At 39.2% G+C, this 23,392-nt stretch overlaps 1 protein-coding gene across 2 annotated transcripts in view; it reads right to left on the reverse strand.

The window, feature by feature from the left end:
* Nucleotides 1-23,392, reverse strand: part of IDH1 (isocitrate dehydrogenase (NADP(+)) 1) — a 385,831-nt gene that overhangs the window by 17,464 nt on the left and 344,975 nt on the right. For both annotated transcript variants that reach the window (XM_044075944.1, XM_044075943.1), the window contains exon 8: nt 14,677-14,839. In XM_044075944.1, the coding sequence (XP_043931879.1) occupies nt 14,677-14,839 (163 nt within the window). The remainder of the gene's footprint in view (nt 1-14,676; nt 14,840-23,392) is intronic.

The raw sequence follows: 23,392 nt of genomic DNA on the forward strand, positions 1-23,392 counted from the left end.
CGACCTGAATGTTGGCTCCTATACAAAAGATTAAGCCTGGTTGCTGTTGGTGCATGGGATGTCACATGCAGGGCCATAAACCAGGTACCTTAAATGTGACGCCTGCACACACAGACCACAAAACATTTCTGCCACATTCGAACGTCAGATCAATCTCATCGCTCCTCTAATATCAAGATGTCTAAAGCTAAGTACCCCATTGGGGAGTTCTTAAAATTTATTATTGCTTGAGCTTGGTTTGCTTATTTGTCCTTAGACAATGTCCACTAAGAAGGGGAAATCCCGATGCGGATGTCAAATTCCACATAAGGACGCCCATGACCATTGCGTATTCTGTTTAGGCCGGGAACACGACCATACCTCCCATGCCATTTGCCAATCCTCCATCCCTAAAATGCTTAGAAGCCACCTAGCCGCCCTTAATCTATATTGGAAAATCAGAGGGTTAAAAAGTTAGCGCTTAGGATAAATCCTGAATTGAATGCCCAGATGGAACCACCACGAAAAAAGGCCAAGCTTTCACAGTCTACTACCTCTGCCCCTCCATCAGACACCCCACCAACTGCCAATATAGGGGTTGAGGGGCGTCTGCTAGAGCCATCTACTTCATCGGCTCCCCTTGAGGAAGTCGTTTCTGAAGTACAGGGTGGCACGTCTGTGGAGGTTACTCATATGTCGGTTTCTACCAAAGTTGAGAGGGAACCAGGCTCCACAGGATGCTTGTCTGGGATACAGAGATCCAAATCCTCTTCCTTAGCTCAGGCCCTGAAACTAGGCCTTTTCCCAAAACTATCCCTTTAAAAAGAAAGCAAAAAAGCAAACATCTTTCTCCCTGTTCTGAAGGACTACCTGACTCCTAATCTTTTATACAGTCATTGATGCAGGCCTTCATGGCCCTTAGGCCCTTGGCCTCCTCGCCCTCCACTATCCCAGTGCTTAGCCCAAGGCCTGCCTCAGCTACTTCTGTTCCACCTCCCACTTCACAGGAAGAAGAGGAAGTTTCTTCCTCGTCATCATCACCTGCTCCTAAGAGACCCGATCATTTCTATAAGGTGCAATGATGACCACAAATTTCTTGTTAAACCCCCCCTTGGCAGACCCTGCAGTGATAGCTGTGGCCTGACAAGCAATCAAGACAGATTCCATCCTCGTCCCTTCTGCCTACTGACAAGGATAGCAAGAATATGGACAGGCTAGGCAAGAAGGTTTATACCTCTTCCACCCTAGCCTTCAGAGCCATTAACTATCAAACCATATGATTAGGTAGGCCTTGGACTTGGTATCCCAAGCATCTACATTTCTATCCTCCATGCATGACTCTCCCAACAAGACAGAAGTAGCATCAAAACTGACCCTGGCATCCCAGGTAGCCAGACACTCGATTATATGCAGTTATGATGTTGCAGAGGCCTCTGTTAGACATGCTGCATATGCATCTGTGCTTCGCAGATATTCATGGCTTCAGCTACAACCACTGCCTGAAAATTTAAAATCTAAAACTCTGGATGCCCCACTAGACCACAGCTTCCTGTTTGGAAAACAGCCTGCTGAACGGTTTAAAAACCTTCAGGAGAATAGCAAGGAGCTACAAGACATTAAAACACCTTCTGGTATCTCATACACCAAAGTACTACAGAAACTATCCAGCTAAGACCTCCTATGTCCGAAGAACCCCCTCCACTGCAACTCCTTCTTCCAGGCATAGGAAAGGAACCAGGAGGCAAACCTCTTCCAGGCCCGCCTATTTTCAGCCTACCTACAGACAGCCCTTTCAAGACAGAAATAGTACCAACAATGCGTGACTGCCTTGCCCATCTCCCCCACTGCCTGCCCTTTTGGAGAACAATCACCTCAGATCGCTGGGTTCTGGCAACAGTAGAAAAGGAATATTTCCCATCTTGGAAAGAAAGGCCCACACAATGGGGCATTCCATTCCCCTCCAAAAACAACTACACCTTATTCCTCACATTATGCAGGATCTACTGGCCATGGAACCATAGAACCTGTCCCCTCAGGAGAAGAAGTAAAAGATTTCTACTCAAGGTTATTCCTAGTACCAAAAACGGATGGATCATGGAGGCCAATCCTGGCTTTGTCTTTTCTAAACCTCTTCCTAAATCTCCCTTCCTTCAGAATGCTATCCCTTCAGACCTCCCTTCCACTATTGCCATCCCAAGCAGTCATGGCCACTCTAGACCTGAAGGAGGCCTACCTCCACATCCCTATACAGCCCACTCACAGAAAATACATTTTGCTTGGCTCTGTTCTCACTTTCAATTTATTGCAATGTCCTTTGGTTTATCCACTGCACACAGGGTCTTCACCAAATGCCTAGCTCCCGTCACAGCCTACTGCAGGATCAAGGGCATTCAAATTTACCCCTGCCTAGACAGTATTTTCATTCTTGCAGAGAAAGAAAACACCCTAAAAAAAACATCTGCAGTTTTCCATGTCTCTACAACAAGGGTTGGGGTTCACACTCAATCTCCCCAAATCATCCCTTACACCAGAGCAGGACAAAATCTTCCTGGGATGCAGGATCCAAACAGACCTGATGAAGGCATTCCTTCCTCAGGACAAGGTAATCTTCCTAACAGACCACTTCCAGGATCATATCCAGACCCACCAACTGTCAGCAAGACAATTCATGCGACTTCTGGATCTTATGGCAGCCACTATTCCTATGCTACCACTAGCCAGGATGAACATGAGGAAGCTACAATGGTTTCTAAAGAATGTATGGTCCCAACACAGACACCCTCTAGAGTTCCAGATACCCTTCCTACCCTGCCTAATGGCAGAGTTATGGTGGTGGATTCAACAAGTTCAAATGAACACAGGCCTTCCCCTCCTATCCCCCACATCAGTTCAACATATGCACACAGATGCCTCAGATCTGGGCTGGGGGGCTACCACGAAGGGCCTCAAGGTGCAAGAATGCTGGCAAGCACCCCTCCTGAAAAAACAGATAAGGAAAATGACGACAGTTCATTTAGCCTGAAAGCTTTTCTCCCCCTACTACAGCCAGGCCCCCTTCAAATCTTCACAGACAACACCATGGTCATGCGGTACATCAACAAACATGGGGGGACCAAGTCTTACCTCCTCTGTAGAATGGCAATGCAGATTTGGGAACTAGCCTCACAAAACAAATTATCTCTGCAGGCAGTCCACATCCCATCCCAGAACAACCACCAAGGAGATGGTCTCAGCAGATCATTCTCTCTGCATCATGAGTGGATGTTTCCCAGAGAAGTTTTTCTAGACATTGTCCATCAGTGCGGCACACCTCAAACAGACTTATTTGCCTCCCCCCAGAACAGACAACTGAGAAAATTCTGTACCAAGGACCACTCCCTACTAGCCTGGAGAGTGGATGCCTTCACCTTCTCATGGAAGGGATGATTTTGGTATGCCTTTAATCTCATTCAGAAGGTCCTTCTAAAAATCAGGAGGGTCAATCCAAAAATCTTGCTGGTGACTCCCTTTTGGCCAAGGCAGCATTGGTTCCCCCTTCTACTATCCCTCGCCAAGGGCAATCACCACAATTTACTCCACAAGGTGGACCTACTCACACAGCAGAAGGGATCTCTCATCCACCCTCATCTGAAGATGCTGTGTCTCACACTCTGGGTGATAAACTTTTAATACCCTTCAGACACCACTACTTAGAGGGGGTCTATATTGAATGAATGAACTTTCAAAAGTTTGACTGTCATATGGTCGACACCATATGATTGAATTTTTGAAAGTTTGAATGTTTTAAAGGAGATCTCCGTACAGCACAGAATGGGAAGATTTCCCTTTTCTCCACTGTAGTGCATTCTCTGAGTTGGTATATTTAAAGAGCGTGGGGGTGTAGGGGGGCTTGCCCCCTGCTTAAAATATTTAGGTAGGTTATTTGTGTAGCTTATTTATTTTTTTTAGATTTTCAAACTTTTAAAAGTTCAATAATATGGTGCCGACCATATGACACTCAAACTTTTGAAAGTTCGATTATCTAATACAGACTCACTCGAACATGGTTTCTGTCCTGAGGCAGGCCAGGAAACCTAACACAAGGGGATCCTACATTTTAAAATGGGAAAGATTCTCCAAATCTAAAGGCTTAGGGATCCCTTTCTAGCGGATGTACCCCTAGTCATAGCTTAGGTGTATGAACTTATCAAGGCAGGCCTTTCACACTCTTCAGTGAAAGTACATCTTTCTGCTATCTCTGCCTGCTTATCCCTAGACCCTCCTCTCCTAACCTCTCCAGGCTAGATGTTAAATTGTTCCTGAAGGGGGTCTTGCACATCAGACCACCGAGGAAGCCTATCCCACCGCCATGGGACCTAAACTTTGTCCTGGAAAATCTCACACTGGCTCCATTTGAACTAGCTAGTTCTGCACCACTACAAATGTACACATGGAAAACAATCCTGCTGGCACCTCTCACCTCAGCCAGAAGGGTATTAGAGTTACAGGCTCTCATGGCATGCCCCCCCTACACTATCTTCCACAAAGACAGGATGACCCTGCACACCAACCCTTCCTTCATCCCCAAAGTAGTCAATAAGCTATCATTAAATCAGTCCATTCACCTATCCATCTTCTTTCCCTCTCTTACCAATGATAGCAAGAGAATACTCCATTCCCTGAATGTTTACAGGCAGCTAAGGTTTTACTTGGACAAAACTAAGACCATTAGAAAATCTAATCGACTCTTTGTAACCTTTCATCCATGGGCCCTGGGTAAGGCAGTTTCCAAACAAACCATCTCCTGTTGGATCAGGAAAACAATTTGCTTCTGCTACTCCTACCATGGCAACGATTTACTTCAGGGGGTAAGAGCACACTCTGCTAGGGCTGTAGCATCCTCCAAGGCCTTCTTCATGGGCCTAGACACAGCCTCCATCATGGAGGCAGCCACCTGGTCCTCTATACACACCTTTATCAGACACTACAAATTGGATCATATCTCCAGAGCCAGAGCAGGTTTTGCTAGGGCAATCCTTCAGGTGATTTCTTAATTGGCTACCTCTACCTCCACCCTTCCTAAGCTGTGGTACTCTCCCATATTAAGAATACTGAAACATGGGAATAGAAGAACATAGAATAGTTGTGTAAAATCTTACCATAACCATAGATGTCCTTCTCTTCTATGTTGCAGTATTCCTTCCCTCCCACCTAACCCCTGCATTTCTTTTCACCTGTCTCTGGGACACCCTGAGGCACCACACAGACTTTGGTCACACTACACAGCCCATGGTATTTCACCAGTCTGGAAGACACCAATTGGCTCTACTTAGTTTACTGTTCAACTGGGCAGTTAGTTCTAAGGTCTGTCCGTGCAAACGTCACATTTAAGGTACCTGGTTTATGGCCCTGTGTTTGACATCACACATACCAACAGCAACCAGGCTTAAGCTTTTGTATAGGAGCCGAAGTTCGGTTCACCTGAGGCAAAGAATCCCACAGTAAGAATACTGCAACATGGAAGGGAAGGACATCTATGGTTATGGTAAGGTTTTACATAACTATTCTTTCGTCCCCCTAACTGAGAGTCTAGGATGATGGACAGATTTGAAAAACGGGTATATGCCCTTTTGCCCAAAGGTCTTTGAAATTTATTGCACATTTCACTAGGGGTCTAGAGGGATCTGATCAAGGAGTTGTCAGATACACTCACAGGAGCTGCGTCTGAGGACATGCAGGATAAAGTCGCCTCCCAGCTAGCCACCCTGTAGTCTATTTCTAACTCGTCCATGATGCTCATTGTACATGCAGCTGAAGGGATGACGATGGCAGCAGGTTCAGGCACTACCGTAAAGAGTCATGCCTGGATGCACTTGTGAGAGTCTGTGGAGCCATTTAAGTCTTCCTTTGTCAATGCTCCCATTTAATGGATAGTCTTTATTTGGTCCCAAAGTCAAAGAAACTTTAGGCAGGTACGAGAAGGATGGAAAGACCCTATCTGCAGTGGGCATATGATTTTCTGCTCCTCAACTGTCCTACTCTATGACTCAGAAGCAGAAAGATGTGGTTTAAAAAGTACGAAGGCCTTTTCAGGATGCACTTGGTGGTGGCTTCCCTTGGGTAGAGGGGGGAGCTGTAAAGAAAGACGCCGACCCCATGGCAGAGGTGGTCCACAAAATCAGAGATTCTTCCTTTGGGCAATGCTACCAGTGTTCCTGAAAGGATGGCGGATTGCTTACTTCTGGAAGCAGTTGGGGGAAGATTTTCACTGCATTCGACAGCCTGGTGATAAATAACTTCCAATACGTTGGTGTAGAAGATCATTACCAGAGGTTATCATATCCCCCTCACTCTTTTTCCAAGAGCAAAACACAGACGCCTCGATGTTCCACCCAATCAGAGGGACCAAGCAGCCATAGAGATTCAAAAGCTGCTGAACAAACAGAGTCATCCCAGAAGTTCCACCAGACCAGATAGGATCCGGGTTTTACTCAAGGTTCTTTCTGGTGCCAAAAAAGACAGGGGACTTGAGATCAACTTTGGATCTCAGCCTTCTGAACAAGTTTGTTCAGGAAGTAAAATTTCGGTTGGTCAGGTCACAGTTTAATCTATACTCCTCTTTCTAGAGGAAGATGATTGGATGTGCTGTACAGACCTTCGAGACGCATACTACCACATAACAATGGACAAATGCTCCAGAAGGTTTCTCCACTTTTGACTAAGAGCCAGTCATTTTCAATTCAGAGTGCGCTGCCATTTAATCTCACCACAGGCCCCAGGGTGTTCACCAAGTGCATGGCAGCAGTCACAGCTCACTTGAGACTGCACGGATTCTGGGTGTTTCCTTATCTAGACTGGCTCATCACCGCTTCCACCAGGCATCTACTGCTTCAAGCATACAACTTAATTCTGCACCTGTTAACTCATCTGGGCATTACAATAAATCAAGCAAAATCCCAACTAAGTCCCACTCAAAATCTAGAGTTCGTAGGAGCCTATCTGGACACCATCGCTTGCGTAGCTTCCCTTTCCCTTCACAGGCTTCAAAAGATAAGATCCTAAGTTCAAGCCATTCTCTGTAGAAACAGGGTTCCTGCTCTTCTAGTCCTCTAAGCTTTAGGGCTCATGGCAATGACCATTACCTTGGTTCCACTAGCGAGATTTCACACGAGGCTGTTACAATGGCTTCTAGCATCACAATTGTTTATCTTAACCCATGCAATGACGTACCCAATTTTTATCACCAGTCGCTGCACGAAGGACTTATCCTGGTGTATGGAATCTGAGGAAATTATTTTGGGCTGTCCCTTCATTCCCCCTCAACCCAAGGCCATAGTGATCATGAATGCCTCCCAGATGGGGTGGGGGGGGCAGTATCTTTGAAGAACAGTCCAAGGCACTTGGTCCCCGATAGAGACCAACCTGCATATCAATGTCCCGGAATTGAGGACAGTGCTGTTAGCACTGCAAGCCTTTCAATCTGCCCTCCCTCTAGGAACAACTGCTATTCAACCAGACAACATGTTGGTAGTCTGGTACACCAGAATGTATGGTAGAACCAAGTCTTATCCTCTGTGTCAGGAGGTCCTTAGAGTGTGGCAATGGGCGATATCCTCCAACCACATTCTGATAGCAATGCACATCCTGGGGAGCTCAAACGTAATTGCAGACAAACTGAGCAGATGCATTCTCCTGCCTCACGAGTGGTCTCTCACTCCCGAGTGGTCTCTCACTCCCAGAGTAACGAACGAGATTTTTTTGTCACTGGGGCCAGCCTTGCTGCGACCTCTTTGCATCACCTCTGAGCAACAAATGCAGCAACTAGTTTGCCCTAATCTTCCCTCAAGAGGAGTCCCCAAGAGATGTTGTTCTTTTCCATTGACCCTTGGGTCTACTCTATGCCCCCCCCTTTCCTCTCATTCCCCTCTTTTTGAAAAAAGCCAGCAGTTGAGAAGCAGAGTGATTCTCATTCCACCCTTCTGGCCCTGACAAGTCTGTTTCCCCTTCCTTTGGCCTCATCTAATCCACCATCCATGGATTCTGGACTTAGTTATGGACCTGCTGTCTCACCCACAGGGACTGCTGCACTCCAATCTGCAAAACCTCAAGCTTACAGCTTGGTTCTTCCAATTCCATTAGTCACCAGGCAGAATAATTTACCTTCCCTAGTTCAAAAAATTCTACTGGCTTCCCACAGAATATCCACCAGGAAATTCTACCTTAGCAAGTGAAAGAGATTTTCAATCTGGCCACGCAATAATAATCTCAACCCCTTCTCGGCACCAGTTGGAAAATTTTTGAATTTTTAGCCATCTTTTTTGACCAAGGAGCTTCTGCTTCCACAATCAAGGTCCAATTAGTTGCCATTTCTAATTTCCATAATGGCTTTGAGGACCTTTCGTAAGCTTCCCACCAGTTCTGTAGTGTTCTTTAAAGGAATTTTGTGATTAAAATCTCTGTTTAAAGACCCTCTAGTTCCTTGGGATCTGACTTTAGTTTTACAGTCCTTGGTACTCCCCCCATTTGAACTGGCAGCGACTTGCCACCTAAAATTTCTCTCATGGAAAACTCTTTCTGATTGCCATTACTTCTGCCAGAAGAATTTCTGAGATTCAAGCCTTTATGTTCAATACTCCCATACATGGTTTTTCATAAGGATACAGTTTCACTAAAAACCAACCCATCTTCTCTTCCTAAGGTGGTCTCAGAATCCAATATTAATCTACTGACTTGCCCGTTTTCTAATCAATTTTTCCAACAAAGGTGAAAAATGCTTACATTTGCTGGATGCTCATAGGCCATTACATTTTTACCTCACCAGGACTAAAGAAGCTAGAAAGTCAAACCAGTTATTTGTATCCTTTTCCAGTCCAACTCTGGGAAAATCTGTTTCTAAAGTTACCCTGTCAAAATGGCTAAGAGACTGTATTACTTTCATATACAATAACAGAAATCTCAAATGACCTACTCCTGTGAGAGAGCACATTCCATCAGATCTATATATAGCCATGTCAGCTATTTTCCACTCCAAGGCTTCCATGGATGAAATATGCACAGCAGCAACATGGGCGACTCCACATACCTTTATCACTCATTACAAAGTGTATATGGTCTCCACGGGAAGAGCAGCAACATGGGCTACTCCACATACTTTTATCACTCATTACAAAGTGTATACAGTCTCCAGGGGAAGAGCATCTTTTGGCTCTATGGCTCTCAGGAATATCATTCCACAAGGCCACCCAGGAACTAAAATAGGTGGGGACTCTGTCTCAAGGGTAAAGGATGAATGAAGATTAACAACATCAACTAAAGAAGTTACGTACTCACCATAACATTCCAACTGTGTTGTCAATCTTCATTTTTTGCACCCCCCTGCAGACTTCCTGGAGGATCGGATGCTTGCCCTGGTAACTTGCTAGGTTTGACCTTGGACATGGCTTCTTCCTTCTGTCTTTCTATGTAGCTACAAATTCATTCTGAGGTAATATGGAGAGGGGTATTGTGGGTAGATTCTTAGCTCGAGAGGTTTTGGCTGGCGTGAGCTGTATAACGGCCGACCTGGTTCTGAGGATCAGAACTGAGTCCCAAGGGTAAACGGTGAATGAAGATCAACAACACAGATGGAACATTATGGCGAGTACATAATTTCTTTTTTAAGGAAAATGGAAAATGAAAATTTTAGAGTGCTTTCTGCAAATGTGAACAGTCTTAAGACTATAGTAAGAACAGGGATTTTGGAGTGGTGTAATACATGTGATGTAGCTGTAATTGTATTAAAACACAAGATTTTTTTAACAAATGAAGAAAGAATGCAAACAAAATCTATGGGGAGGAAAGATAATCTAGAATCTGAGAAATTAGATGTTCTGGAATAACCGTATTCTATAGAACTACAGGAAAAATATTAGATGTAACTTTAGCAAAAATGTCACGATTAACCATTGTTGATTTAAAATTAAAAGAACAAGTATACAGAATTATAACATTATGCGTTTATACTAATTGTAAAGAAAGGAAAAGCTTATTACATCAAAGTTTAGACTATGTACTTGTAAGTATGAACATTGTTCTATAAGTATGAACATTATAATAACAGGAGACTGTGATTTTAGATGCAAGCATACAAAGAAAGGAAATGATACAAGAAAAATGTTAGAAGCTATAAGATGTGGTAAGTTAAAACTGTGGGATAAAAATTCATGGACTTTTTTTTTATAGCATTTTATAGCATTTTATAGCATCAGGTTTAGTTACAGGGAAATGGGAGGTAGTTTAAACAGGATTTTCTGATCATCTTGCAATATGGCTAGAGAAAAAGAGCAATATATAAAAAAGGCAAAGGGATAAAAGAATAAGCATGGAATGGATAAGAAAAAAGTTTAGTAATACACTTGTGGAAAGATCATATTACAACAAGAGTATTTTATAAAACTTGGTCTGAATAGTGGATGATATTTACAGAAAAATATAAAAATAATTTTTTTTTACAGTGGTAATATCATGCGAGAAAAGCAGAGAAAGAAAAAAAATATATAAATATAATGAAGCATCAGGAGACTTGAAACATAATGACAGAAAGTACCTTCACAAAGAAAAATAAATATATGAAAGAAATCAAGAAAAAATACAATCGTTACATAAGCAAAGATATTTTTACAAAGAAAAAGTATTGAGTTACTTACGGAGATTAGTAAAGGAAGATGGTACAGTGATGTGAAAAATAAAAAAAATGTAAAAGGAGAAATTGGTAAGAATTCAGGAAAAGGTTATGAATAGTGTAGTACAAGAAATGTTTAAAGAAAAAAGAAGGTAGTGAAAAAACATGGTATGTAAAAAAGTTAACAGAAAAAGAGAATAAAGAGTTGGAACAGGAAACTTCTGTAAATGAGACAGATAAGGTATTTGGACAAGTAAACACAGATTTGGCTACAGGACCAGATGGAATAAGGTATGAAATTTATAAAAATTTAAGAGATTGACAAAAATACATTTTTTAAAGATTTTGAATGAATGGTTAAATGAAGGTTTTATGTATAAAAGTTATGAGTGGAATACTTAAATTCATATGGAAGAAGGAAGATATAAGACAATTAAAAAATGGAGCCCCATAGCCCATGATATGATCTTTATAAAAATAATACAAAATAGATTTGAAACTAAAATGGAAAATATTATGCAAGATAGTCAAGGAAAGGGTTGTTAAGAATTATTAATGATAATTAAAGAAATTGTGGATGCTATTATGAATAGAAAGGAAGAAGCAAAAATCATGACACAAGATCTTAAGGCATTCGACACAATTGGACATGAAATTTTATGGGTAATAATGAAAGACTATAATAAGTGAGAAAGTTAGGAAATTATGTATGACAGAGTTTAATAGCTAGTTAAGCCATAAGGTACATATGAAGAGTGGTGTAAGACAGGGAAGTCCAATGAGCTGTATACTCTTTGCATTAACTTATAAATGTGACAGTATGTGAAATAAATCATAAAGGAAGTAGGGTATATAACACCTCAAGGGTTAAGATTTCTGGTTCTGATAAAATATGCAGATGACATTATAATAATTGCAAAAAAGAAGGATACAAAAAGTGATAATGTGCACAAATGAGTGTCTAGAGGTAAATAGGGATGTTTTAAATAAAGAGAAAAGTAAAGGTTTAGGTGAAGTAATACAGATAGGGGTATATATTTTACAATGAATGAAATCTCTCTGTTCAGTATAAAATTTTGGAATAAAGACACAAGTAGAATTCAATGGGGAAAAAACTATAGAAGAAACAAAAAAAGTATTTTCTGGAGAACACATTATCATTCAGGAAAAAGGCTAATTTGATAAATGCATTACTAATGGGGAAAAAATAGCAAACTTTGCAAGTGTATTTATGTTGCCAACAGTATATGAAAAGGAATTATTTTGGATAATTTTTCACTTATATCGGGTTCTAGATTAAACCCAGTTTTGTATGTAAATAAAGAGTAAGGAGATTTAGGGTTAATTAACCCAGTGTTATATGCTGCTTCATTAAATTTGTACAAAGTATAAAAGTGGATAAATTAAAAAGGTAAGAGATTAGTAGTAAAATAGTATAAATACAAGTATAATAAATATGGGGGTACTGTAAAAAAAGAGTAAGAAAAAAACAGTGTATAAATGAATAAATAAAATGTTACTATGAAAAAATATTTTGTGGAAAATAAAAATTCACGATGTAGAAGATAGAAATCTGTGGTATAAAGAATGTAATGATAAAACATTAGTATATAAAACCATAGGAAAATCTAACAGATAAAAAATTAAAGCTACAAAAATAAGAAGCAAATGGTGTAATCAGAAAGTAAAATATCAAGATTTTTTTCTGGTAACTGATAATAGATTAGCTGCCAGTAAAATATCCCATAAGAGAAAGTGATAGAGTATGTTTGCATTAACAAGAAAAAGGAACTATAGAACATGTGTTTTTTTATATAAATAAAGGACTGCTAATCTTTCTGATATGTGCCATAGGATCATTTGCTTCACCCTGACCTACCATCAACTCAAGCAGATGGAACCTCAGTTAATGTCTCATCTGAAGGATGACGCACTCAGGAGTGCAGTGACTAAATATCTCTGAAACGTAACAGGGATTTCAACTGATTTAATAACTTCTGTGCTACTTTTGTCCATATTCTTAAAATGTGTTCTTTCCTGTGATTCCATTTTTGATCACACGATAATTAACCAATAAGGATGTGGCCATAGTGCTAAGGATACTATCAGACTTGATACTTAGGACACATGAATACCAAATGGGTCTTGAGATAATAACCTTAAGCTGCTTTAATAACCTGAATAGCTTGTTCCAAATGTTATTAATATTGTGGCAATTGCCAAAAAGGTGCAGGATAGCAGCTGGATCAGTACTGCAGAAAGGTGGCATTGCAATAAGGTGCAACTTGTCTCAAGTATTATAACTTATAGTTAATCATGAACAGAGTATATAAAAAGTTATCAAAAAGGAATACATTTATTTGTAGTACTTGAAAAGTTATCCCAATTAAGGTCAATACCTTCTTTATTTAAATTCTCCTCACAGATCTTAGGAACCTAAGTGGACTCCTAATGATACTTTTTGTATATAAATAATGTATGCTTGCCTAGAACAACATTTTTGGACAGACCAATTTTGTTATATCCTGAGAAAGATCCAATACTTATTTGGATACTGCTACTGTAAACCAACTTAGAATCTGGTTATCAGAATTCACATTCTAGCTCTTCAACAAATCTTCTTGAAGTATTAGACCACCACAACTGATGGAATTATGTTCATAGTTCTCTTTAACTTTATGAAATAGTGGGATGGATGGCACTGAATCATTCAAGGTGATGTTAGACTTATTCAAGATTGCCTGATAAAGAGTGAAGTCTTAGCAGGTGAAGCTTAAACATTCATCTTGGAGACTTTGCATTAAATTGATTATAACCAGGGACTATTCATGGTATAACAATGAGTCATTCATGAATATGTAATGCTATAGTGTTAATTTTAAGCCTCTGTATTGCTTCCATCAATATATTAACAAGTCCACTTATTACTGAATTGAATGCACCTTGCAACTAAGATTTTTAATTACATTTACATGCCAGATAAACTAGAGATTTCTGGCTGCATTAAGACTATCTCTTTCTATAAGATTAGGCAGTTTATAGACAATTGGCCTGTGTCTTTTGGTGTTCTAGATAAAAGTCAAAATCATTTTGTCTTAAGAATACTGGCTGCACCATTTATCACTGTTACAATGATTAAGAATATTCTTAGGAACAATATACTCTTTATTAACAGGACTGAGATTAAAACAGTGGCAAGGCATGACTGGATCATATAGGATTCTAACTTGAAAAGAATAAAATAAAAAAGTATACCCCTAGACACTGAAGTAAGATGTAGGCCAAGAACATTTCTACACAGCCTGTGTATACAAAATTATAAGTGAACATTGACAGAATGTATCACAGCAGAGAAGTTATGCCTCAACTGTTCAAGTCTGTAAAAAGCATAGCTTCCTCTTTATCATAATTCTTTGGCGAGAAATGGGAACAGAAATGTACAGGGACACTCCAGTTTTACTTAGAAACATTATGATACCCAGTATAAGGATGTAACCAACTGAGCTGGATACTATGGATTTCCAAGAATTGCAAAACCTCTACTAGTTGAAACACACTGTTACAGTCATTTTGTTAACTCCTCATCCATACCAAATGTATACTTCAAGTTTTAAAAATATTTTTCTCTCAACAGTTTTGGCAAGGTCTGAAGTGTTAAGGAAGGCAATCTGGTATAAAGTAAAGACTAAACAAGACAACTATAATAAAGTAGTTCTAAAATGTGTCACACCAAGGGTAAAGAAGCAAGTCTAGACAACATACCTCATACCTGTGTGGGGATTGTGGAATGTTTTTTCAAGCAGCACTTTCAGGGATGCTTGTGATTTCTTCACTATTTATGCTGGACTGTTACGTGCTTTCTACATTCCTAATCAATGCCAGCACAGTTGCTGATGTCATTATTTGTGTGCGTTTGCTTGTCTTACTTCAGTTTTAAATATTAACTTCAAAATATTAGTTGTTCAGTCAGACTCCTGCTAAATAAAAAGCAGCTTCAAGAATTAATTAAACCAAGGTACTGTTCACAGTAGTATACAAGTCAGTAATGTTTTACTTACTTTGGCAAACCTTTAATGCAAGCTGCAAGGTCCTTTGTCATGTAGCCTGACTCAATGGTCTCAATGCAGACCTCTTCAAGTGCTGTGGCAAAGTTGTTGAGCTCACTGTTTTTATCCAGCTTTGCTCTGTGAGCTAAGCCACGAGTCCATGCAAAGATGGATGCTGCAAGAAAGGAAATAAAAACAAAGGTGGTGTCAGGATAAGATTAAATAAATGTACAGTAAAGATAGCTATATACACATACACATATACATACACACATGCACACACATAAAACCTAGGTTTCTTATTAGCCTATTGATACAGCCCTGGTGATCTCATTTATTTACCAACTTATAGAACCAGCTGTGACTTCAAAGACTTGTACATGTACAGCTACAAGAAAGCACACTAAATTCATCTGAGTTTAAGTTTTCTGGTACACATTCAGAATCTCAGTATAACCTATTTTAAATCACTACCTACTTTAATCAAGAATATAATGGTATATGGATGTTTAAAGAAAACAGTACCAATTTCCTCCTTTTAGATTAAATCATTGTAACTGGGGGGGCAATTACAAATGTTCACATATAAAGCCACTCCAAATTGGACCTAGGTGTGAGTGTGTGCGAGTGTGTGCCTTCAGTGGAAGGTTGGGTGCCGGGCTGGCAACTCGACATCATAAAACTCCACTGCCAATCATGAGCAGACAGGTGATCCTCTGTGGCGACCCCTAACCGAGAAAAGCCGAAAGAAGAAGAAACTCCACTTAGATTATCACTTGAACTCCGTGTACTCACATTTTGTATTATTACTCCAAAGTTTCTACTAACTGTCATTTTTACTCACCGCAAATTAACACTGATATTGGCAATCTTCAAGATGTCACAAGGTAAAATATTAAAGTACCAGGAGTTAAAATCCAAAAACAACTCCATTTCCCAAGGCATTAAATCTAAAAACGTAATTATCTCAAGACCCATTCACAACCTTTGGGCAATAATGGTCTTTCTTTAAGTAAGACATGCACAAAAACAGGCACCTCTTCAATATTCATGATATACTTCACACAATAAATAGCACACCAATTACACACATCTTTTAAGTAAGATTAGTTCTGCTTACACAGCCTCACTACATCAGTTTACACCCCTTTTTCTTTAGGCAGGGCTTTAAGTTGAGTCATTCAAACCATTTTTTTAAATAGTATGCTTTATAAGACATGCCTTTTAGTTATGCAGAGGAAAAAGTGAAAATCTCACAGGAAACAAATAGCTGAGCCAAAGGAAACATTTCTACCACTTCTGGCTAGCAAACGTAATCCAAATATTTTAAAAGTCTCAGATTTAGAGGTGATCATTTGGGATTAGTGATCAATTAAGAAACATACAACTTAATTCTTCAGTGAATAACCACTTCCGTTCCAGACAAATGACAATTGTAAAGATAATTGACAATACACTTGTTTCTTGCAGAAACCTGTGTTACTGGTGACTGATGCAGAATATCAAAACAGGCCTTAAATAGTATTCTACAACATTTTCTGCTGTCTTAGTGGCTACTTTTATGGGTATCTTCAGAAAAAAATACAAGGCAGCTATCCAGAATTCAAAACATGTAATCTGCCCTGGTTACAGTAATGATTCAGTCATGTAAAAAAATGCTACAGTTCAAGATAGTACAGGTGTGTGTAAAGAAGTTACAATATTGTTTGATGTTTGAGTAGGATTACTGTTGCAATATTAACCTTTGGGATTATCAGACACAGCTAAGCTCTGCCATCCATTTGGGCTTCCACAGCTTAGTACAATCCCCCCACCCCTGTCCAGGTCAAGTCCTTCTCCCTAGGGATGTCACCATGTTGATGGTATAAAAAGCCAACGACATAACCTTCTTTATGCCTGGGACTCATAGGTTATGTAGTCCCTAGGCTTCCTCGATAGACCTCCAGAAGATACTGGTGCCCCTCAAGGCTGCATAACTGGCTGGTCTGAGAACTAAGCTTTTACCCATCATCTTTTCTTGGTTTCAGATGAGGCATAGCCAAGAACTCCACTTTCATATGAATAAAATATCCAAGAAGCAACTAGTTAGAGGTGTGAGAGGTGGGGGAGTAGCCTGGTACCAGCCCCACCCCTAACAATACCAGAAGTGTACAACAGAGATCCAGAAAGGAAAATTATATTGCAACAGTGATCCTATGTGAATATTTATTATCGTAAGTTCCTTTTACAACTGTAATGGGTTCTTCATATTTATCACTGTTGCGGTAATATCCTTTGGGAATACTTTAAATGCATACTGACTTTGCTGGATTTTTTTTTTAACCTTTGGTAGGCTGCAGGTGGCAGTAGAAAAGTCTGCCTTGCCCCGGAAAGTATGGCTAACCTATAGTTTAGAAAAGGAGTGGGCAAAGGACCAGGTGTTTGCCTTTAGGATGATCTGTATACAGAGACCTCTAATGAAAGTTGTTGTAATAGCCATATCACTGGTAGTGATGTTCTTTTACATGATATTTCCATGACCAGAATAGCAGAAGGTAATATAATGAGCTAGCCATGTATAAATGGTCTGTTTGTTGATCAGGCTACCTTCCATGTTTGGTGAAAAAAAGTGGCTTTGGTTTCTTCAAGTGTTTGGTTCTCTGCAAGAAGAACTCCATTGCCTTTGGAACATCCAATGAGTGCAAAAGCCTTTAGGATTAGGATGGAATGTTGGCAACTAAATCACTTGGTTTAAAACAGATTTTACAAAAGTGTCATGCACAAAAGAAACTTGTAATTAACTGAATGTCTCTCTGTGACTTACTCCTTTCCATGGCATTCAGTAATAATATACTATACTTGTGTGTTATGAACATGGCCTTACATTTCATTAGAGTGAATTTTCTTTGTACCATTGCTATTTCTTAATGGATATATGTTCTTTTTTTGCTCCTGGAGCCCTTGTTTCCAAATCTTTGTTGTTGAATTTCTGTAGTGGAACAGGAGATGATAGTAACATAGAGGAAAGTGATAGTACTTAAGAAAAAATGAAATTATTATAGCTGGGGAACTGAAGGGAGACGATGGCTGCATGAAAGTTGGGTGAGAGTTAAAACTGTGGTAAAAAGGGATGGGGTGAAAGACAGAAATGGATTATAGGATGGGACTTAGCCATGTGTGGAGCATGAGCAAATCCAGTATTTGTTTAGGAATATTTTAAACAACTTTTAAACATGCAGCGTTTGGGTGATATCTTGATTGTTAACAGGTAGCAAATTCCAGGTTCTTGTTTGTGTATGATAAGGACTTTATTAGTTGACCTTAAGGGTCACTGTGGGATGCAATTTTGGAGAATTGTACTAACAGCTGAGCAGGCTGGACTTCCAAGACAGCTTCACAGAGTAACAGCTTAATTCTAGTGCTCCCAGTATGAAAACAGAAAACTAAGCAGAGAAAGCCAGTAGAGTTACATTTATGGGTAAATTTCAGTAACTGGCTAGTACGTGCACTGCCTGGATGCCAGGAAAAAAGAAATACAGAGGACCCGAAAGAAAACCTGCTACAAAAAGACTGAGTAAAGTACTGCAGTTATTCAGCAAGAACATGCAAGCTCCAGACATGACTTCCAGTAACCTAGAAGAAAGTATAAGACAACTCCACACAGAGCTGATTAAAATAAACAAAACACTGATGGAGTATCTCAATGCAAACAAGAAAAGGCTGGAAAAAATGGAAGATTTAATCAGACATTTAGATGAGGTGATAAAACTTCAAGAATAAGAGACTGAAATGAAAAAAAAGGCTGGCTTAATATGAGACTGCTCCAGAAGAGAGGTTTCAAAAAATAATAGAATTAGAGGACAGGGCACATAGGGAAAACCTGAGATTTTTCTGCTGGTAGTGCTGCGGTAGCGTTGTCGCCTCACAGCAAGACGTCCTGTTCGATTCTCAGCTAGAGGATTTTTTGTGTGGAGACATGCGTGAATGGGCGTACCTTTGTTGAAGGTTGTGCATCAGGGCCGGCAACTCGGCACGTAAAATCTACTGCCAATCATTAATGGGCCGGAGTTCCGCTGTGGCGACCCCTAACCAGGAAAAGCCGAAAGACACAACAACAACCAGAGAAGCTGAAAGCACAAATAAGCAAATGGACTGGTATTCCACAGCAGGAGTCATTAATTGAAAGGGTACATCGAGTGTATGCTCCAAACCTGGCTATGAGAAAGCAACCTAGACCTTTAATATTAAAGATACAATCCTACCAGCAGAAGGAGTTGATTCCAGAAAAATTGACAGAAAGACAAAGTACTAAACATGGGAGACAGCAGAGTGTTTGTGGAGAATGATTATTCATTGTACACCAGGCAGAAGATGAGTAAATACATTCCACTATTCAGAGACTGTCAATAAGCAGGAAAATGACTGAAACTGCTGTACCCAGCTCTCTTCAAAATATGCTTCCATGGATGGACAACATCATTTTTGATGAAGTACAAATACAAATGTTTGTCCAACAAAACTTCATTTGTGAAACAGAAGGAGGTTCTGCTTCTTGTTCTTCTGGTAATAAAGACCACAGAGGGACTTGTACTAGCAAAATCTTGTCCAATCTTTCAATGGAAAAATGCTTGAGAGAAGGAGAAAAGCACAAGAGTCGACTAGAAGAATCGAGAGTACATTGAAAATGAAGCAGATGCAAGATTTGGGAGATGGAGATGAACAGGAATAAAACAGTAAACCTGGAAACTGACAAATGTGGAATTACAAAGCATTAATTATATTTGTAAAACATGATGGAACAACAAAATCTGGAAATACTGGTCTCTTTTGGACTTTGTTAAATTTGTATGGGACTTTAAGGCATATGGCCTACTTCCTGTCATTAAGGTTCAGAAAAATACTTAGGAGAGGGGAAGAGGAGGGAGAAAGTAAATTCTAAGTAAACCATTTGTTTCCATAATGGTACTATTTTTATAGTGCATGATTTTCTTTGAATGCTATAAAGAAAAGCTTTCAAAGTTATTTTAAGTGTAGTGGGGATACTAATGTAAACAGGTGCTCCTGTTTTTTTCTTTCTTCCTTCTTCTCTCTTTCTCATTGTTCACTTTTAAGAAATGTAAGCACCAGGAAAGAAAAAAAGTCTGGTTAAAACAGCATGACAAAAGAAAAATTTGTGTGTTTTTTCCTTCATTCCTGTATAGTGGAATGACTAGATTTAGGCCCTTAGCTTAATCTGGTAATAAGTTTTAAGAGAATGCAAGTAAAGGAAAAAGAATACTCAATATTATAAGGCTTTTTTTTCTAGCAAGTTAATGTATGCTTAGTAGCAATTCTATATCTGGCCATCATGTCTCCAGGACACAATCTGATAAAGAGAAATGGCTAGAAGATAATGTCTGAAAGCATTCAAGTAGTTACTCAGCTGGGAGAGCTAAAAAGGTAAGACAAGGCCAGACAGCACTTACAATAGTTGAAGCACAGGCTGAACCATGCATCTTAGCATGGATAACCTGTCTTTTAGGTTAACTCACGTCTGAGTGTGGCTGTCAGTTTGAAACATGTGTTCCTATTAGGAGGGTAAAACTTTAATATTTGAAGATGTTCATAGTTTTGTGTGTTACTATTAAGTTAACAAGTTGTAAGGGGTATTGGGGTGTGTGTTTTTTTTGAAGGCTTTTAATAAAAGTTTTTTAAGAGGTGACATAGGCTCAAATGGATATGACAAGAAACAACTGTATAAAAGATCAAGCTGCCAAACAGTGTATCCATGTAACACAAAAGCTGGAACCCGACATTTAACAAAAAAGCTGTTATACATAAAAGGAGAGAATAATACTTTTGAATGCAATAATGTTTTCTGTAATGTCTTTAAATGTCAACGGTCTCACATATAAATACAACAAAGAAAGAGTAATGAGCTATATTAACAATGTACAGTGCAAATAGCTATGCTACAGGATACACACTTGGAAAGAACTGAACATGTGAATTTGATAAAGAAAGGTTTTCAAGATGGCTATTCAGTGGAATACATAGGACAAAGGAAAAGAGGAGCACTTGTATTAATTATAAGAAGAGCCCAGACAGTGACAGAAGATAAAAAAGATAATAATGGTAGATTTGTAGTACTAAGGGGCTACTGGCAAGGCAGAAGGATTACTTACACTGGCTTGTATTTATATTCCACCTAAAACTGTTACAATGGAGCTTAAGAAAATTCTGGGAGAAATAATCAGCTTTCAGCAGGGAATATTACTTCTATGTGGGGACTGGAATTTAATTTGCAACAGTGAAAATGTGTATGGGGGCCGAGAAGGGAAAATATAACAAAGAAAGGTAGATTTTTGAAGAAAGTTTTGAAAATATTTAGCATGGAAGATGTGAATTCAGTACTACAAGTTCAGAGTAAATCTACATATTTTCCCCAAGACACAAAAACTGGGCTAGGCTAGACAGAATTTACATTTCACAGGAACATGTGCATTTAATTGACGGTCTTGATATGCAACCGATAACTATTTCAGATCATGCACCAATAATAACTAAAATAAAAACACAGGGTAATGAAATAAAAAGGAGACACTGGTGCTTCCCCACCTAACTGTTGAAAAGAGAGGAATTTAAGGAATGGGTAGTGGAAACTACTCCGGAGCTATTAGAGAAGACTGAAATTTCTTATGAAAATATAGCTAGGGAGTGAGATGAAATTAAAGTGGATTTTAAAAATAGGGTGGAAATAAAAGAAAGGAAGATATGGTTAAGAAGTAACAAGAATTATTTACAGGGACTGACACATGTTAAAGTATTGCAAAGTAGGGAGAATCTCATAGAACAAGAAGAGGAGCAGCTGCAAAATGCTAAACAGAAAATAAGGCATTACCTCAGTAATATGCAAGAGTTTAGAAAGACTGTTGTTAAGCAACTGATTTTTGATAACTCTAGAGCACAGAAGCTTTTAGCACAACGACTCAGGCAACAGAAAGGAAAAAGGGCTGTCGACAAACTTAGGGAGCTTATAACAAGGACGATAACAAGAGATCCTGCAGAAGTATTAGAAATATTTTGGAAATTCTATAAAAGTCTGTATAAAGCAGAGACATATGGAAATTAAGAAAAGGTACACATGGAAATGTTTATGGAAGAATTAAATATGCCAAGGTTGCAGGTAGACAAGGCTCAATTACCAACAGTTAAGATAGGAGGAGATGAGATAAACATGGTGATATATAACCAATCTACAGGAAAGTCGTCAGGAACAGATGGTATTCCTGTAGAAGTTTGGAAACTAAGAGGGAAAAATGATAAAGATATGGAAGGTTTTGTTTAACAGTATTTTAAGAAGAGGAGACATACCAATATCCTGGAAGAACGTGCTGGTAGCTGTAATACCTAAAGAGGATAAAGATCCATCAGATCCAGCTGTATACAGGCCCATTTCAATACTAAACCATGATTATAAAGTGTTTAGGTCTAGAACAGCTAAAAGAATGGCAAAATTGCTTGATCCACATCTATGTGGTTTTGTGGAGGGAGGCAAACATTAACAGAACAATGATGGTCCAGAAGAAGCAGAATGTAACAAAATACCACTGTTGTTTTTGGGGCTTGATGCAGAGAAAGCATTTGACAGAGTAAGCTGGGACTTTATGAGCAAGGCAATGGACACATTTTCATTCCCTGATAAAATTATAACGTTGATTAGGAGGTTGTATGAAGGAACAGAGGCGAAAATTAAAGTGGGTGTGTTCCTTTTTGATAATTTCTGCTTGAGCAGAGGAACCAGGCAGGGATGTCCTGTTTTCCCTTTGCTATTTGCATTATATCTAGTACCACTGGCAAAGAAAATAAGTGACTTAGAAATTCAAGGATATAATTGAAATGGCAGTCAAGAAAATCTGGCTCATTTTGCAGATATTTTACACCTGGTAAAACCAGAAAAGGACATTACAGGGTTGTGGAACATTTAGAAACAGTTTCAAATCTTTTTGGGATACAAAATTAATGAAGCTAAAACAAATGCAATAGCGGTAAATGATGTACCCACACACAAATTGGTTCAGCAATATCCATACTTATGAGGATATGATAAAATTAAGTATTTAGGAGTAAGGATTATGATTCCAGTGTGGCAGCTAAGGATATGTGGGAAGACACTAAAAATATAATACAAAAACTGAAAAACTGAAAACTCTGTTATATGAATATGGATAGCAATATACAAGCAATTAAAATGCTTTTAGTCCCTTTAATCTTATACACAGGTCAGGCATATTTTTATCAACCACAGCAAAAGTTGTGGACAACAATTAATAAAGAACTGAAGGATTTTATGTGGGATGGGAAGAAAGCAAGAGGGAAAAGTTGATTCTTCCAATAGAACAAGGTGGACTGGGATTACCCAATTTGAAGGGGTATTTAGAGCTACACAGTTAATGTTCCTATACATAGCACAAGCAGAAATTAGAAGTTATGTACCTACCATAACGTTCCATGTTAGCTGTCTTCTCTCGCCTTCTTTCTTGCTGGATGGGTTCGGAGCCGATCCTCAGCTCTGACTCAGTACTTGCTAAGCTTGAGAGCTAATTTTACCAGCTCGAGGCAACCCTATATCCCATGATGCAAGGCGGAGACTACCCAGATCTCGTTTGGTAGCTAAAGAAATAGTAATATTTTCTTCCAACTGAAGAGGAGGAAGAAAAATAACAATACTAAATAACATCATAACCCTCTAGAAAGGATCAACCTAATC

The sequence above is a fragment of the Protopterus annectens genome, chromosome 6.part1, assembly GCF_019279795.1.
Source record: "Protopterus annectens isolate FY-2018-M chromosome 6.part1, PAN1.0, whole genome shotgun sequence".
Taxonomy (NCBI): Eukaryota; Metazoa; Chordata; order Ceratodontiformes; family Protopteridae; genus Protopterus; species Protopterus annectens.